The 18,086-nt window shown below is 34.9% G+C and overlaps 1 protein-coding gene across 4 annotated transcripts in view; it reads left to right on the top strand.

Moving 5' to 3' along the window:
• The window catches only part of bchs (WD repeat and FYVE domain containing 3 bchs), a 748,678-nt gene that overhangs the window by 597,941 nt on the left and 132,651 nt on the right, over positions 1-18,086 (top strand). For 2 of the 4 annotated variants that reach the window (XM_068389148.1, XM_068389138.1), the window contains 2 exons: positions 901-1,018; positions 17,806-17,940. In XM_068389148.1, coding sequence (XP_068245249.1) covers positions 901-1,018; positions 17,806-17,940 — 253 coding nt within the window. The remainder of the gene's footprint in view (positions 1-900; positions 1,019-17,805; positions 17,941-18,086) is intronic. The other 2 variants (XM_068389155.1, XM_068389143.1) reach the window with 2 other exon arrangements.

Genomic DNA, 18,086 nt, shown 5'->3' with positions numbered 1-18,086 from the left:
GCCATTACGGAACTAATTAATTTTGTATTGTGAGGCATTACTTTATATATATGAAAGATCCAATTTAACATTGTTACTCATCCTAGAATATTAAGTATTTTTTGTTTGTTACATCTCATATACTGTATAGTTTATTCATTACTATGAATCTCCCCCAATGCTCATATTGCTTTGTCCTTTAAGCTGATTCAATAGCAGTGTTACCCAAAAACTAAAAATATTTTGTTTCCTTCCCATCAAGAAGCCATGTCTCTTGTCCACCTAGGTGACATCTGGTGACTTAAGATAACTCAATGTAAGGCTAGGCCAGCTCTATTCAGTCTCTTTTGTCAATCTGTTTCACACAATTGATGTTTATCCCATATTATTGGTTCCAAGATTTTCTATTTTATGAGTGGTCAAACATAAAGTAAATATCATTCATCAAATGTTGGTCTTCAGGTAAGTAGCCAAGAAATTATTAAAATAAAGTTCTTGTATATATTTGTCATGTTAGTTTCACTACTTTTACTAGTTATTATTATAATTGGTAGTATGTTATTACAACAGCAGGATACAGTACAGTAGGATGAATAAGAAGGTAAAAACATCAAGTTGGAAAATGAGAACGTCAACATGCATAGCGATCTTAATAAAAAAACTCGGAGTGCCAAAATTATTCATTTGAATATTTTGTGGATCTGTACATGTGGATTATCAAAACCGCAGAGATAGAGTCCGTAAAATTAATTGGTGTATGTACCAAGATGAGATAATAGGCAAAGCCAGCATCCATGAAGTGGCTTGTCAGTTTTTAAAAGACTTTTAATGTAATGGTTTCACCTGCATTAAACATGAAATGTTTTAGAATTAATGAAATAAGTATAGCACTATTCACTATTAATTAAATATATTTTACAGATGTGGGGAATAGAATATGTCCAAGTACCAGCTGATGAATTACCAGAAAATAATAACACGTCTAGTAGTACTGCTGCGCAAGTAAAATCAAGCGAAGCAGACAGCGCTAGTGGGCAAGGTAATTGACATCCTATTAATTTAATGCATTTACAGTTGTTTTCTTTGTGATTAGTTCTTAGAATAATGGAAAAGGAAATATAAAGTCTGTTCATTACTGTATTTCAGTGGAACACTGAAATTCGTGTACTATTAATTTTTTGAAGCAAAAACCTGGGACAAAATAAAAAATATGCTTTTGTTTGCAATGATCCTATAACTGTAAAGCTAGTATTGCGTTTAGCTACGAAGGTTTAGTGATTAATTTCGACATCCTGGATTGGAATGCAGAAATACATTTTTGATATTCAAATTTCTTATTTCTATACTCGCCTGATGTTCATATTGCTGCTTCTCCAGAAGCTCAGATTAAGGGCCGTGACACAAACCCTGCTTGGAATTTTGGAAATTGAAATTATTGCATTTTTGGCTGGGAGAACACATATATATTTCATGTTTGAAAGGTTTTTATTAATGGAAACAATTTCTTTTATGGCTCAAATATCCTTTCTTATATTTATATAAACGCATCTGGTCCCTTACGCAACCCTTTTTTGACCAGTGTATGTAAATATTTATTTTTCTTTAAAAGTTTGAGGTAAAGATATCTATCTAGGTTATATTCATTGTATTTCTTTGTCTGCTTGTTTATATATTTACAATTCTATGTTATAGTTATAATGAACGCTGTAAAAAGTGTCAGAGATGATAACTAAATATGTCTAATGCATGAAATTTGCCCAGAAAATACACAGACAAGAATATATTATGCTCTTTCCAAAGAAAGGCTTCTACAAAATGTAAAGGATGTAGTTGCCTTACTCTTATGCACCTTTACTTTCAAGCCTCTTATTAGATTTACATTTAATTCTTTGTGAACTACTATGACCAAACTTCAAATGATGTATAATATTGCATTTTTTGTCATAGGGTGATAAACGACCTTGATCCCATAAATTAAATTAGGGATGCTAACTTTAATATTTGAATTTTTGTCGAAATGATACTAAACGGCACATACTGCACAAAGAAACCTGTTTTGCTGAAATGCTTTCATCCATTATCAGAAAAGGCTTTAAAAAAATGGAGACAAACTGTTAACCTTAAAATCAATTTTTTTTTTTTGTTAGGGGATTCTCTGAGGGAAGACAAAAAGGACAAAATTATGTTGTGTTCCCTGAAAGTTTGTTTGAAAAATAGCTTTTGTAGCGCCTACTTATGTCTTAAGCTAAAGGTACAACAGGAAAAGGGTTATAGCCATGGATCTTTAAGAGAAAGATTTCAATTGTTCTAAATTTAGATCTTTTAAATACTGTAAAACCACATCCAAATTCCATAAAATGGATCTTATTACTAGAGGCATTTCAGCATTCAACAATATACTGTAAAAAGATTGCTGCAATACCAGAAAGGTATAATAAATGAATTGTAAAAATTTAATAATATCCAAGCTAGATCTAGTCTTTGACAGACTCGTAGCTTTGCTCCAATGAAAATAAACATTTCATTTTCTTTGATAAGGAATATTGATAGATGTTTTTTGAAACCTATAATAGAATAGAAGGTTTAAGAAACCCATTATATATGAGGATGTCTATTCAATTAGGTGTAGCACGGATGGATTTGGAGGAATCACATTTGAGAGAGGTTGTTTTTACATAATGGCTTTATACAGCGCAACCTTCATGGACACTTTGATAACAGGTGGCACAGGTCTGTGAACTATTCCTTCTGTGGTCAGAAGGAGCTATTAGCATCATCCTGCTGTTTGAAAAAAAAAATCTTGAACTTGTTTAATACCTGAACCATGGCAAACAGTGAGCTTTATAATAAGGAAAGAGCTCTTATTTCATGAGTGGAGTGCTAAAATATCTAAACAAACATCTCGGCACATAAGGGACAAGGAGAGGTTTGAAAGTACTTGCATTATTGAGAGGAGAGATATAAGGATTCAGGCTGCCTTAATTAAAGTCCTGCAAATTATAGTTGTCTGAAAGATCGGTTAGAAATGTGGGAGGTTGGTGTCATTGCTGTTGAAGGGCACAGTAAATACCAAATTTGAGGCTCTGTGAAAAGAACTCTGATCTTGTAAATACCATGGATCACTTACTTAATTGAAAATTGCATTACAGTAAAACCACTTGACTTTATTGAACAGTTCATTCAAAACACTAGTTACCACTTGAGGAGTTAGATTAGGGTTTGAAACAAGGTAGGTTAGACCTGAAATAATACTCTAAACTGAGAATCAAACGAATTTCTAAGCTACCTCAAAAGTACACATTGGCTGTAAAATCCTATATTAAATATTACAAAATCTAATGACATAGGCTGTTAAAAAAAACAAAACAAGGCCTGGAGTGGAATCAGTGTCATCATTCTCTGCTTAATCCTTATTATTATTAATAGCCAAGCTACAACTCTGGTTGGAAAAGCAGATTGCTACGAGCTTAGGTCCCCAACAGGGAAAATAACCCAGTGAGGAAAGGAAATTTGGGAATAGCAAATAAACTATATATAAAAAATGAATAAGAAATGTAAAATATCTTAAGGTCAGTAATGATAAAATAGATCAGTCATATACTCTACAAACTATAAAATGAGACTTGAGTCAAGCTGCTCAACAGAAAACCATTTGCTAGTTGCCTTTTTAGATTTATTTCAGAAGCAGGTCTTCTGAAAGCTATTTAACTTGTATGACGACATCTTCACTGTTATGGTTTTAATTGAATATTCTTTTATTTCTTATACATAATAAATGATATCGACATCAATGACCTTAGATGTCAGGATACTAGAAAACTTAAAATCAATCCATCTACTCTTGGTACATCAATTAGTAGCAGTGGATAACATCCAAGATGCTTGGTGCAACTTTGGAGAATAATTCGTCATTTTATTCTAATTCTTTAATATTGTGAGATTTCTCAAATAGGCTGAAACCTTATGGTATTAGCTCTTAACTATTTTTTTTTTTACTGATACACTGTTTTCCCCTTCTTTTCAAAGGATTTGTAGCTCCTTTGGTCCGATTCTATTAATGGGACTCAAATAACTTTAAAGTCAGCTAAATGTTCAAGGGTATTGATTATTCAATAACTAAAGCTCAAACATTTCTAAACCCTACTCATATTTCTTCATATCCCATCATGCCAAGAGTCATCGATATTCATGATGCACTTTTTCGTTGTTATGTGACTTTATTAAGTTATGCAAGGTAATCTCAGGATTATCATCAGTTGCCTCCCTTCAAGGAGAGACTGCTTTGACAAGTTGCTCAGCTTCACCATGGTTTTTTTTAATCCGGGTTATGGGAGAGAGCTCTCAAACTGGGAATACTTTGTTTTAGTTATATTCAAAAGGCCTCTCATTATTTTTTTTTTTATTTTTTATTACTTTATATTTTTCCATCATACTGTCCAGCCTATTATTTTTTCAGTCATGATTATTAAGAAAGAATACCATTGTGTTAATGCCGGTTCCTTTTCAAAACCAATTGTGGGAGCTGTGATGGTTTTGTCAGCCACCCATTAATGTTTGGAACTGAGAGGTAACAATATATTTATCAAGTTGACATTTCAGTGGCAGGGCCATTCCTTAAAACTGACCTTTGGAATTTAAGCGTGGGCTAGTTTCTTGGAATAGAACTCTCAGCATTCTGTCTGGCTTGCCTGCCAAGATGATTAGAGTTGGGATTATTGTCTTCTTGCAGTACTTTTAGTCTCCAAGTTTGTTTGTCTACATTAGAGCACCCAAATCTTATTATTAACGTCCCATCCAGATTGGGTTGGGAGTGTATATTTGGGAGTTAGCTCTTAAATGTCATTGGTAGAGAAATGATATCCAAGAAGGGACATTAGTATTCTTCTGAGATTTCCTGACTTTTCTATTCTGATATGCAAACTGGCACACTAATAGATAATTCTGTATATAATTTTGGAACATTTTTAGTTTAAAAAACAGAAATATTGATATCACACAAAAATAAATAGGTGTAGACGATTCTCGAAATTTGCCTTAATTGGAATTATATCATAGTAAAGGCCGAGACCCTTTTGATAAAAAGTATGATCCACCTATGTTAAGAATTGATGTTCAGTAGATTATGAAAGCAAGAAAATAAGATTGCAAATACTTCACATTTGTCAAATTCATGTTGACTACAAAACAATTTTTATAACATTTAAGGTCGATGGAATGATCATCAAAGAACAGGATGAGATATTAGAAGCTTGATTTAGAGGCATTTAGTGTAAGTTGTGACATTTCAAATAAAAATTGTTTCTAAAATAATTGCATCATGTATGTAAAAGCTCCCAGAAATATAGATATTTATCTTGCAGAAAATGAAACGATAAATAATCTGTTGACCCCCAAATCAAATTAAACTACCAAAGAACCTCTTAAGTCACTAGTATTGCTTATTTAAACACCTAGATTAATTACTATACTTATTTTAGATTTATTCAGCTCTTTCAAAAGAAAGCTGGTGCCATAGGATATGGAGACATTAGATTTGGCCAGAAGTCCATACTTATACCAAATAAAGAAAATATTCCTCCATGCTAAACCACCTAAAGATGAATAACAGTTAAGATCTGATAGATATCAAGCCTGACTTCGCTAATTTAATTATGAAGAGGGATAATCTCAACAGAGTCCTGTGTGACCCCTCAAGAATATAAATGAAATATGTGCCCATTGGAAGTATGAAAGGTAAAAAAGTATCAAGAACCACAATTATCGTCCTCACATTTGAAGATCATAATTTACCCTTCTAAACATTGAAAATGATTGAAAAGGAGAGAATGCCAGTTTTTCTCTCAAGATTTAGACATCGTTCTCGAATATGTTATGGAATTTGCACATTAGGTGTGCTAAGTGCACCTACTCTAACTTTAACCACAAACTTTGCAATAAGGAGTACCCTCAATATCAACTAGAAGTAGCTCTGTGTCAAAAGTAGAAAGCATAAATATAGGCTATACCAATATCTTGTACCAGACTAAAAATTATGCTAGGATATTAAAATTTGAAAACATAAATTTTGAAACTTATGTATCTCTACCTAGGTGTAATTATCATTTTTAATTACCTAGAATAACTTTTGAATCTTATACTTTGAGTTACGATGCAGAACCAGTGATTCACTGCTGAATCTTCACAATGTAAGATGTACCACCCTAGGTTGACATCTTTTAGCAATGTCTTTGACTAATTTACAGAAAGATGCTCATAGCAATAAGCTATTACATGCCCTAATAAAAAGGTGTATAGTTCTAATAGCTCTACACTTGTCAATTTCAAAAGAAGGAGACTACCATCTCTCTTCCATAAAACAAGTAATGTAAGAACACTTATGCACATTTAAGGTGGTATGATCTTTCTCTAAAAATTACAAATCAAATTTTAAAACATCTAGGTATCTCAGAAATCAGTGTAGAGATCCAACATCGCTCAGCAATTGAATCATAAAAGTGTTAAACGATTATTTTACACAGTAATTTTAAGGTCTGATGACCTCCTCATTCATGAACTCTTCCTGGTAATTTTATGCCTAGGAGAAAACATGACCAGACATTTATACCCCTTGCCCCATGGAATATGTTCTACATATAGAAAGCCATGATGAAAGTCTTTCATATGTCTGCCTTGACATCCTTCAAAACATCTGGGTGTATGTAAACTCATCAAGCAGTAGCAACACAATTTAATCTTTGCTGAAACTATACAGTTTGTTCCCTTTATTGCCCCTTAATGACAAAATCTCCCTTGATGTATTGGTTGTGATCCATCAGCTGACTTTCTTTTTCTACTGAGAGAAAAGAACAGTAGATATCCATTATGGGGCAAAACTCTAACATACATATTTTAATGTTCAGACAGGCACTTTTTGACGTATTGATATTTCAATTGTTAGTTCTTAATACAATTTTGAGTGGAGAACATTGACTAACTGGTACACAAGTGATCACACACTAATTATTATTTCTGCAAGTAATAATCCATCTTTGAAAAGACCACCACTGTGGAACCACCCAAAAAAAAAAAATCAATAATTGAGATGGAAAGCAGTGCAGATTAGTTCTAACATGTAGATGATTCCACTGATGCTCAATGTAGAATTTTGATGTATTGTGAAAGGAAGGAGGGTGTTCCTCTTTCTTTCAGTTGAAGAACTTTACTTTGATACCACAAATTTATTTAATGTAGATAAGTATAAGGTGAGTGGTTTAAGGTATGTTGCTACAGTTTTTTAGGTTAGTTTTATGTGTTGGGCTCTTACCCTCGTCTTACTTTGATACCATAAATTTATGTAATGTAGATAAGTATAAGGTTAGCGATCTCAGGTATGTTGCTACACCTTTTTTGTTAGGTTAGTTTTATGTGTTAGGCTCTTACCCACACTTACTTCGTTAACAGAGAACCCCAGGTAAGTTTGAGCTTGAGGTCAACTAAATATGAAGTGTACCCACACTGAGATTATTTACCATACAGTGCTTCAGATGACTTGTCAAACCATAATATACAGTACAAGAAGGGGAAGCGATTAGAGTGAGGGATATTGAGAAATCGCCCATTTTTTAATGGTAGACATGAAAAGAGAGAGCTTTGCTGAAAAAGCTAGATGAACCACAGGCAGCTATTAAAATAACAGATTTTATTATTTTAATTCATTTTTTAAATATCTGAAGGATCAACTTTTTCCGTAAATTTTTTAGTGATGATGAAAATTTAAATACATACTATATAAGGAAAATTTAAACTTATTTTTCAAACCAATAGTGTCTGTAAAAATTCCTCTTTGTGGATAATTTGTTAGTGTAAGGGCTTATTTTTGTGAACCTCCGCAGATGTTCATATTGCTTCTTCTCGAAAAGCTTCCTTTCATTGAAATTAACCTGTAAGATTTTTTAAAATATTAAACATTTTCAATTTCTTTCCCTTCAACAGACACATGGCTCTTATAAAGTAATGACCCATTCTAGCAGTAAATGGTAAGGAGCACAGTACTGATGTGCTAGAGTCTCTTTGTCATCTCAGTTTCTCTTTTGTTATGGTTTAACAAAGGAGTGCGTTTGCCGCACAATCCCCCTCATGGAAAATTAAGTTTCAGTGCTTGCCGAATAAGTTAAAAGTTCAAAGCGCAAAAAGAAACTTGCTTTTAGTTCAAAGAGATATCCAGAGAAGATTAGGCTAGTCAATTATAGTAGGGGATGACGATGATAATGACATGCTAACAACATTAGCTAATTCACTGAGCTATGGAGTTCCTCTTAAATATGTAAATTTAGTTAAGTCTGTTCATGAGCATAGCAAGTGTAAAGTTAATGTTAGTGTAGTTTATCAAATGAACATCCAGTGAACAGCGGAGTATTCCAAGGAAATGTGTTGTCACCTATGTTGCTTATCTTCCTCATGGATTCTGTAATGCATAGAACAGTTGTGGATGGTGGAGAAGGATTGGACTGGATTAGTAACAGGAAATTAGATGGCCTAGTGTGTGCAGATGAAGCGGTCTTATTAGTAGACCACAGGACTTGCAAAGCTTGCTTACCAGAATGCATGAAATATCACATGAGGTTGAACTCAAGATGAATAGGAGAAAGACAGAGATGATGAGAACGGAATATGCAATGCAAGATGAAATATCATTGGAAGGAGAAAGAATTAATGAGGTGGAATCATTTAAATATTTAAAAACTATGATCTCTAATACAGGATCTTTAGAAATTAAGTTCAATGAAAGATTGAAAAAAGGAAATCAGACAATGGCTAGGTTAAGTAAAATTTTGAAAAGTAAATTGCCTGAAAATACATGTAAAAATCAGGTTATATATCAGCTTAGTGAGATCGGTGTTACTGTATGGACACGAGTCATGGTATAACAATGAAACAATATCCAACAGATTTTGTAGATTTGAGAACAAAGCCCTCGGATGAATATTGGGAGTCGAATGCCAAGACAGGATTAGAAATGAAATTATGAGAGATAACTCGAGTGCTATATGTGGATAAGATCATGGTGAGGAGTAGATGGAGATGGTTTCAGCATGTTCTTTGCACTCCCCAAGAGAGATTAGTTCGCCAGACTTTCCACTGGTCTCCACAAGGCACTAGAAGAGTTGGGAGACCCAGGCCTACATGGTTTGAGGACTATGAAGCATGAAGTAGGAGAAGATAAATGGCAAAATATTGATTTAAAAGCTCAAGATAGAGACGACTGGCAAAATCTAACCGAGGCCCTTTGCGTCAATAGCTGTAGGAGGAGAATTAGCTTAGCGATGAGCTTCAAAAGCTCTTGATATCTCCAGCTTTCTTTGCTAAATATCATAAGTCCAGTGAGTTCTAGCTTAATGGTAGTAATTCTGCTCCAACCTGACCAGTTTCTATATCTAAACTAAGGTTTATGAACCTTCGTCATTTTACAAGAGATTATCTCTAGTCCCCAAAAGTTCACGATGTTGGAGACCAGTTCTTGATATCTCGACCCTCAACAAGTTTACGGTTCTCACATAGTTTTTGATGGAAATGCCCTTAGTAGTTCGGGGGCAATAAAAGAAAAAGATTGCCAGTCAGACATGAAGAACACTTAAGAAAAGTATGATGGTCCTTCCTAAAAAATTCAAGTAGGCGTAAGACTTTCTCAATTCAATCCAATTTGGGTGCTAAATGTATTCAAAGAATTTTCATTTTAGTGCTATTAGTGTTTTTCCAGTAAGGATTCTGAAAGTTCACAGTGCAGTACAGATTTGAGATCCTCTCACAAAGCCTTAAATTCTTCACTTTCTTGAAACCCTTCTGCTGCTAATCCCTTGCTTTCCCACAATACTAGTCACTCTTTTAGACAATTAGATTGCGAGGCAGAAGACCGAGTTGGTAGTCAGAATCCTAATGTCATTCCACTCACTAAAGTAAACACTCGTAAGCAACCTCATATTTCATTTGTAGATGAACTGGCATAGCATGTAATTCCCTTAGATCTTGATGGGGTGAACTAAGTTTCACCTGAAGTTGATTATATGCATCATGTTTTGGATGGAAGTGAGCTTCATTTGCTTTCAAGCTCATCACTACTTAATTTTAGCAGAGTAAATGTAGTTGCAAGTACATCTACTGCCAAAACAAAGCCCCTTCACACATGCACAGCAGCCTTCACAAACTAGGAAGTCAGCTGATAGTCCCTTGGTTCTTCCTGCTGTACAGGAAACTGATGAGGAAGAAAACACAGAATCAGATATCATATGAAAGGAATTATCTCCTTTTCAAACCTTATTGTTGAGAAATAACCTGATAGGCAGCTTAAGGTAACTTCTGATGCTGCTTGTTCTTCCAAGTCTTCAGAGACGACTTCCAAAACTGTTTATACCCCTTAGTTCTCAAACTTTATTGTGGATAGAATCAATAAATTGTCTCAAATTCAGAAAAAAGGCTAGTAATTCTAGTCTGTGTTTAGTCTTTAAGCCTTATAGGCCATAGAGACATTTGACTTGAATATGATTAATCAATTACCTAATCTTGTTCTAGATTTCAATTTAATTCCCTGTCTCTTCCATCATTGCTCCTAATGAACAAAAATCTTTAGATTTCAGATTTGCAGTCTGATTGACTAAATATATTCTGTTCATGGGTAATCAAGAAGGGAGTTTTCTTGAATAATTTTCCTGTGTAGATTCAATATAATTAGGGTTATTGCTATTTTTTTTTTAGAAAAGAAACACAGAACATCAGGATTTTAAATATGTTTTCAATTGCCTAACCTGTTTAGATAAATTTTCTCAGATGGACTTCCAAGACTTTCTCAGCACTTTTGTTTTGTGTGATTGAATGGAGAGAGCAGTTATGTGCTTCTATTGTTGGGTCAGTCTCTGAGGCACACACAAAAAAAAAAAAAAAAAAAAATATATATATATATATATATATATATATATATATATATATATATATATATATATATATATATATATATATATATATATATATATATAATTTCTTCCCCTATTTTATGGTCTAGTAAAAATTAATGAAGTGGTTGCTGAAGTAGAGACCAGAACTCAAACTGATGTTTGAGGTCTTTTTCTTGGACCACCCAAGTTTCCACTTTTAGATCACACAAAGGATTCAACATCAGAATTGTTACCAAGGAACCCCTTTTGTTCCAGGAGTAGCATATCAAATTCCCCCCCAGATGCTGAAGCCTTGAGGAGGATGGGGGCCTTGGGGATTAGCAGCTGGGCTCTAATGAACAGTGGGAACTACTTTCCCACTGGACTTCGGTGCCCAACTGTTGATCCAACTAAATCAGTCAGTACTTTCTCTTTTCCTTTTGGTTATTTCTTTTATTCTCCCATCTCTTCCTTTTGGGCTTGAACTTGTTGATGACTTTGGCTTGTTTGGTTATGCTTTGGCTGCTTCTCTGGATTTAGCACAGTGTGGGATGGATGGCATTCTATCTCAACCTGTACCAATTTAGATGCCATCACCCTCTGGTAAACCCCATTGGGTGCAGAACAAGTCTGTTAATAGTCGGGCTCCAGTGATCCGGTTTTAAGTCACCCATATTTGCAGGTAATGAGTGACACCAGGCATTGGAGTCGCCAGTGGGAGGGGCTAACTACCCCCACTGACCAGTGTACGCCCACCTAAAGAGAGGCAGCCCCTCTCTAATAGAGGACTGGTCCCCGTTGAGGCCTCTTCTCGTGTTGGGCCACATGGGATAGGAGGACTGACATCCTCCGATAAGAAGCAGATAACCCAGCTTGCTCTTTCCAAAAAACCCAACCCCTCTGTTGACGGCCTGGAAAATACAAACATGGACCTCGGTACAGACAGCTCCAACTCGGGTTCTAATATTGTTACATTAGAACCTTATTGACGTCATGTGAATAATAAGAAAACACTAGAGAAGAAGTGAGAGAGAGTGAGAAATGATGACAGTTCAGAAAAATATAGAAAAGTAGAAGTATTACCTGGTCACTATGAATTAGTGAATTATGAGAAATTTTTTATTTTGGAATTTGAAAATGCAAGATATGAATGTGTAAATGTATTTAAAGCTAATAGGAAAAATGGTTGCTGTATGTGGAGGGAAGCCAAAAATTCTTCCCCAGGGAAATGGAAGTCTCTTGATAGAGGCACTATCCCCAATACAAAGAGAAAGATTGAAAACACTCGCAACATTGGATGGTCAGTGTCAAATGTGTTTTGCACCCTACTTTCAACCAGAGTAGAGGTGTGATATATGCTCTAGAATTGCTAGACATAAAAGAAAAAGGAATTGAGGATGAACTGAAAAGTCAAGGAGTAGTAAAAGTAGTCAGAATGAGAAAGAGAGTTGGAAAACAACGTACTGTATTCCTCTTGCTACTTTGATTATAACATTTGATCAATGCAGATTACCAAATGTTATAAAAGCTGGTTGGCTATCTTTGGAGGTGAAACCATATGTCCCTTCACCATTGCGATGTTATCATTGCCAAATGTATGGCCATTTAAGCCAGAAATGCAAGGAAAAACAAAATAATAAGCCAGCTGTTTGTGCTAACTGTGGAAAAAATCGCCATGGAGTATGCATAGAAAACCCTAATTGCATACATTGTGGGGAAGCACACCCAGCTACATCTAAAAGCTGTATTAAGTTCATTTTTAAAAAAGTAATTCAGGCCATTAGGATCATGGGAAGGGTTACTTTTAAAGAGGCTCGTAAAAGAGCTCTTGAAAAGCAGATAAGACAAGGGCAATCTTTTTCAATGGTTCTGAAGAAAAACTTGCCAAACCACACAGACGAAAATTATATCTCTACTTCTAAGATAAAGAAACAAATGAAAGTAGTTAAAGAGGTTGAAAATCCCATCGAAAATCTATATCCAGAAATTGTAGAAAAATCAAAACAGATACTTGAAGATCTGAAAGTTACTCAAAAGCCAACTACTCCAATTCTAAACAATAGTACAAACCTCTCTCAGGCTGTGTCCTTGCCTGATCTGATGGAGGTTCCACTTGAAACAAATTTACCTGGTGAACCTGTAGTGGGGAAGGTGCAAAAACCTGACAGATCACAACCTTTTAATAAAAAAAAGAGAGACCTCCATCTCTCTCGCCTCCTACCATAAGAAACATTAAAGTCACAACTTCAAATAAACATGATATCTTGTCTGCTGATGTTTCTGATCAACTAGAAGATAAATTGAACAAATCAGAAATTCAAGTTGCGGTCCACCATCCTCCTCAACAATTAGATCAAAAGGACACAAAGAAAAAGACGAACACAAAACCCACTATATCAAGATCCTCTCTAGAGATACCACCGGGAAATATTGTTAGATCAAATATTACCAATGGGAAGACTTCATCTAAGGTGTCTTCCAAAAAATAAACCATAGTTTTTTCCTCCATTCTGCAATGGAATTGCCAGGGTTTAAGGGCGAAATATGAACAAGTTAAGCTCCTCATACGTAAGCACTCCCCTATAATTGCATGTCTACAAGTAAGCAAGCTCAATGCTAATACTCCTTGTCCTCGAGAGTATGTTAGCTATAGGAAACCATATGATCAACAAGCAGGGAGCTATGGGGGAAGTCTTGTATACGTTCGTCGAGATGTTCCCCAAATATCTTTGTCTATCTGTACCCCTCTGCAGGCAGTGGTTGTACAGATTGATATAGGGAGAAAATGCATAATCTGTTCTCTTTACTTGCCTCCAAATGATAACATCTCATATGATAATATAGTAGAGGTGATTAAACAACTCCCACAACCTTTTCTCTTACTAGGAGATCTTAATAGTAGACATCCTTTATGGGGTGATGTTTTGGCAAACGCAAGGGGTAATACTATATCATCAATTTTGGAGAATGAAGATGTCGGGCTCCTTAATACAGGAGAGCCCACACACTTTAATGTTCAGACAGGTACCTTGTCCTGCATTGACCTATCAGTTGCAAGCTCTAACTGTCTTCTTGATTTTAATTGGAGAACATAAGATGATTGGCATACTAGTGATCCTGCACCAATCATTATGAACACCAACAATGGTCCACCTTTACAGAGATCGCCTCGATGGAATCTTGATAAGGCGGACTGGGATAGATTTCAGGAGTTGAGTGAAATTGAAGGCATTGCAGAACAGTTTGAAAGTGTTGATGATGCCATAGACTGACTTAATGGAACTTTTAACACAGCAGGAGTCAATTCCATTCCCAAACCAACAGGGATATTCAGACGATGACCAGTCCTCTGGTGGTCATCAGAACTAACTGCCCTGCACAGAGCCAAAAGAAAGTCTTTAACTCGATTACGCATACGCCGTACTGAGGAGAATTTAATATGCAATGATTAAACACGTACCTATTAATACCAAGTTACTGTATTTATTTTAAGCATTATTAATAGAATATGGCATGATCATAGTTATCCAAGTGTTTGGGAACTAGCCATTATTTTAGCCTTTTTAAAACCCGGTAAGGACAAGTTTTTAGCAGCAAATTATAGGCCAAGTGCATTGACATCTTGTTTATGCAAAATCATGGAGAAGATGGTCAATGTGAGACTGATGTGGTACCTTGAAAAGAAAGGTATTTTATCACCCATTCAATGTGGATTCAGAAAAATGCACTCAACGACTGATGTGCTGATACGACTTGATTCCTCCATTTGTGAAGCCTTTGCTTCCAAACAGCACCATGTGACAGTCTTTTTTTATCTTGAAAAGGCATATGATACCACATGGAGATATGGTATACTTAAAAGAATCCATGAGTTTGGATTAAGAGGAGAGTTACCACTATTTATTCAGTCACTTCTTTCACACAGAGTTTTCCAAGTGAGAGTTGGGGGAACTCTATCAGAGAGTAAATGCCAGCAAGAAGGAGTTCCTCAGGGTAGTGTGCTGAGTGTAACCCTTTTTTGCACTAGCAATTAATGGGATATCGCCAGCCATTCCCCGGGATGTTCTCTCAACATTATTTGTGGATGATCTCTCCATATCATTTGCTGGAGCTAGAATGGCAATGGTTGAGAGAAAAATACAACTCTCTATTGAAAAAATTACCCAGTGTGCCGATATGAATGAGTTTAAGATCTCAACAAGCAAAACTACTATTGTGCATTTCTGTCATATCTGGGGATTACATCCAGACCCTGATATATACATGAAAGGACAACGAATCCCATGTGTAGGGGAAGCTAAATTTTTTGGATTAATTTTCGATTGTAGGTTGACATGGGTTCCACACTTAAAGGCGTTAAAAGCTAAATGTCTGAATTTTTTAAAAGTATTGTCTCATACATCATGGGGGGCAGACTGTAAGACTATTTTAAAATTATACAAGGCCTTAATTTTTTCCAAAATTAGTTATGGGTGTGAAATATACTCCTCAGCTACCACAAGCCGGTAAAAGATATTAGATTCAATACATAATGCTGGTATTAGATTGTCCACAGGAGCGTTTAGAACCTCACCTATCCCAAGTCTCCTTGTTAATGCCGGAGAGTTGTCTCTAGACCATTACCTAATGTGTTCCATTATTTGAAATTGGTTTAGGTTACAAAGACTCCCTAACTCTTGTCTTTCAGACTGTAAGCTTTGTAAGGCACTCAACATACTTTGAGTCGCACCCAAAATTTCTTCAACCTTATGGCTTTCGGGTAAAACAATTATTAAACAATCTGGATATAATTAGAATTAAGGTGCTTCCATTTAAAATACCATCAACCCCTCCGTGGAAATTACCCATGATATCTTTTTGTAAATATTTTATTGGTGTTAAGAAAAATATGACTGACTTAAGAGCTAGGTCTCTTTTTATAGAACATTTGGAGGAATATAAGGAATCCACCTTTATATATACTGATGGTTCCAAATCTGATGCTGGCGTTGAATTTGGAGTATATAGTAGTTCTTTTAATAATGATGGGATACAGTACAGTAGATGCTGACCAATAGGAGGGCAGGATCTTATGGTGGTAACTAGCATCTGAGTAGGGAGATAACCAATGGGAGCACGGGACGATGGTAGCGAGTTTACGGGCTGGTGGCGAGCGAATTTTAAAATCAGTCTTGGACAAGGTCGGGCTCTCACACCGTACCTCCTTCCTCTGTCCGAAACATTTTTGTGATGAGAGTCGTAAAATTCTTCGCATCTCATTTCGCAGGGTGAAAATTTCGTAAGCAGATTCTTTCGTGGCGAGAGGTTTGACTGTATATGCATACCCTCCTCCCCACTGATTTATGTCATCAAGAGGATAAGGAATAATTTTTACTTCAAAATGGAAATGACAGAGAGACTGGCTCATCAGTACTGGGCTCCTTATCATTTTCTTCTACAACATTTATTCCTTTACTAGGTACATGTGTCTGTTAAAGGGAAAGTAATAGGAAATGTTTAAAATTTTGAAAAATTTTGCAGGCAAATGTTGATTTAACCAAGTGTCTATAGAAGAAGCTTGGCGAACATCAGGCGAGTATAGAAATAATAAATTTTATTGTTAAAATTCTGTTTACCATTATGGCAATAAGTATCCTTCATGTTGAGCAGTAAATATAGGAGCAGGAAGCATTTGACCTATTTTTATTTTATTGAAAGTATTGGAATAAGAATTGGTTTCTTGGTCTTTAACTCAATATATTTTGTTTGTAATTTTTACCTGGTAATTAGATTAATTTTTTGCATACAAACCCATTAGTTAACCATAGCGTAAGCTGCTATCGTAGTTTGGGCTATCGTAAACTTTTTTGTCTAACAAAGTTATGGCCATGTTCAAGTAGACTTTCACCCCTTTACCAGCCAGCCCCTATTGATTTTATTTTTTCTAATAAGTTATCATTATATTGGTCCAACCTTATATTTCTCATCCTTAAATATTAAATACAAAAATTTTATCTGTGTTACGTCATAGAATAATGATTAAGTGCTTTAATGAACGGTACTGTACTTCACTTGGAAGCTTATTAATGTAGGTACAGTATATGGTTTTTATAGAATCATAGCAGGTTATAAGTACTTTTTCATGTTCAGTAGTTCAGTATGTGTATACTGTAGGGAACATATACAATTCTTCACTTTGTCTTGAATTATTGCTTTTCTTTTTTAGATAAGGAGATATATTTATCTATTTATATTTCAGTTATGTTCATTAAAGTTACAATTTTTAAAATTATACTATATTAAATTTTCTTCAAGTCTTCATCAGTTTGTTTTGTTAATACCAAAATTTTGCATGATAAATAATTTGTTTCCACCTACTTAGATATGCACCTGAAATAATCAGCAAACAAACCCAAAGCTGATGTAAATGTCATATATGTATCAAATACTGGAAAATTATTCTATATTCATGTTTCTGTAAGCCTGTCTTATCACCATGTCTTTCCTCAAGACAGTTTTTTATACTGTTGTATAAAGGAATGCACGTTGGAAATTTGTCATCCTTTGTATTGCATTTGGTCTTTATTTTGCTTTCATAAATTTATATGCAGTCATTTATTTTTTTATCTATGTTGTGTTTCTCTTTTATCTCTACCTCATGCATCCACACACTTCACTTTAGTTCAGTTACGGGAAAAGAGAGGAGGTTTTTGTATGGACAATTGTATGGACTGTTGATAGAGAAAGCTGAATTGCATATCATAATCTTTAGACTTGATAGCATTGCTTGTTATGGGCTTTTTCTTATAGCTGTGTTGCAATAATTAATTTGCAATGTGCTTTTTCTACTCTGCCTTGGAATTGTTCAAACTAAAAACCCTAATGATTATTACAGTACAGTATAATGTATATTTAAATGAAAACAATGAAATTTATGTTTCAGAAGTTGACACAAGAGGTAATAAACGACATAAATCTCCTACTAAAAGATCTCCCACTCATCCTACCCAACCAGGTTGCTCTGCTCGTGCCCATGAGGTAGTTAGGCGACTGTCCACTGTTGAAGATTTTCCACCAGGTATATATAAATAAGAGTTTACTTTCACTAAATTGACATTACTCATCAGTTCACATGATCATTAATCCTATTATGATAAAGAAATTGATATACAAAAATAATGTTGTTTGTGTCCTATTATTTTTATGAAACTTCCCAAATGCTTA

This window comes from Palaemon carinicauda, chromosome 1 (assembly GCF_036898095.1).
Source record: "Palaemon carinicauda isolate YSFRI2023 chromosome 1, ASM3689809v2, whole genome shotgun sequence".
NCBI lineage: Eukaryota > Metazoa > Arthropoda > Malacostraca > Decapoda > Palaemonidae > Palaemon > Palaemon carinicauda.
The sequence above is the reverse complement of the archived record's forward strand: the minus strand, read 5'-3'. Positions and strand labels throughout refer to the sequence as shown.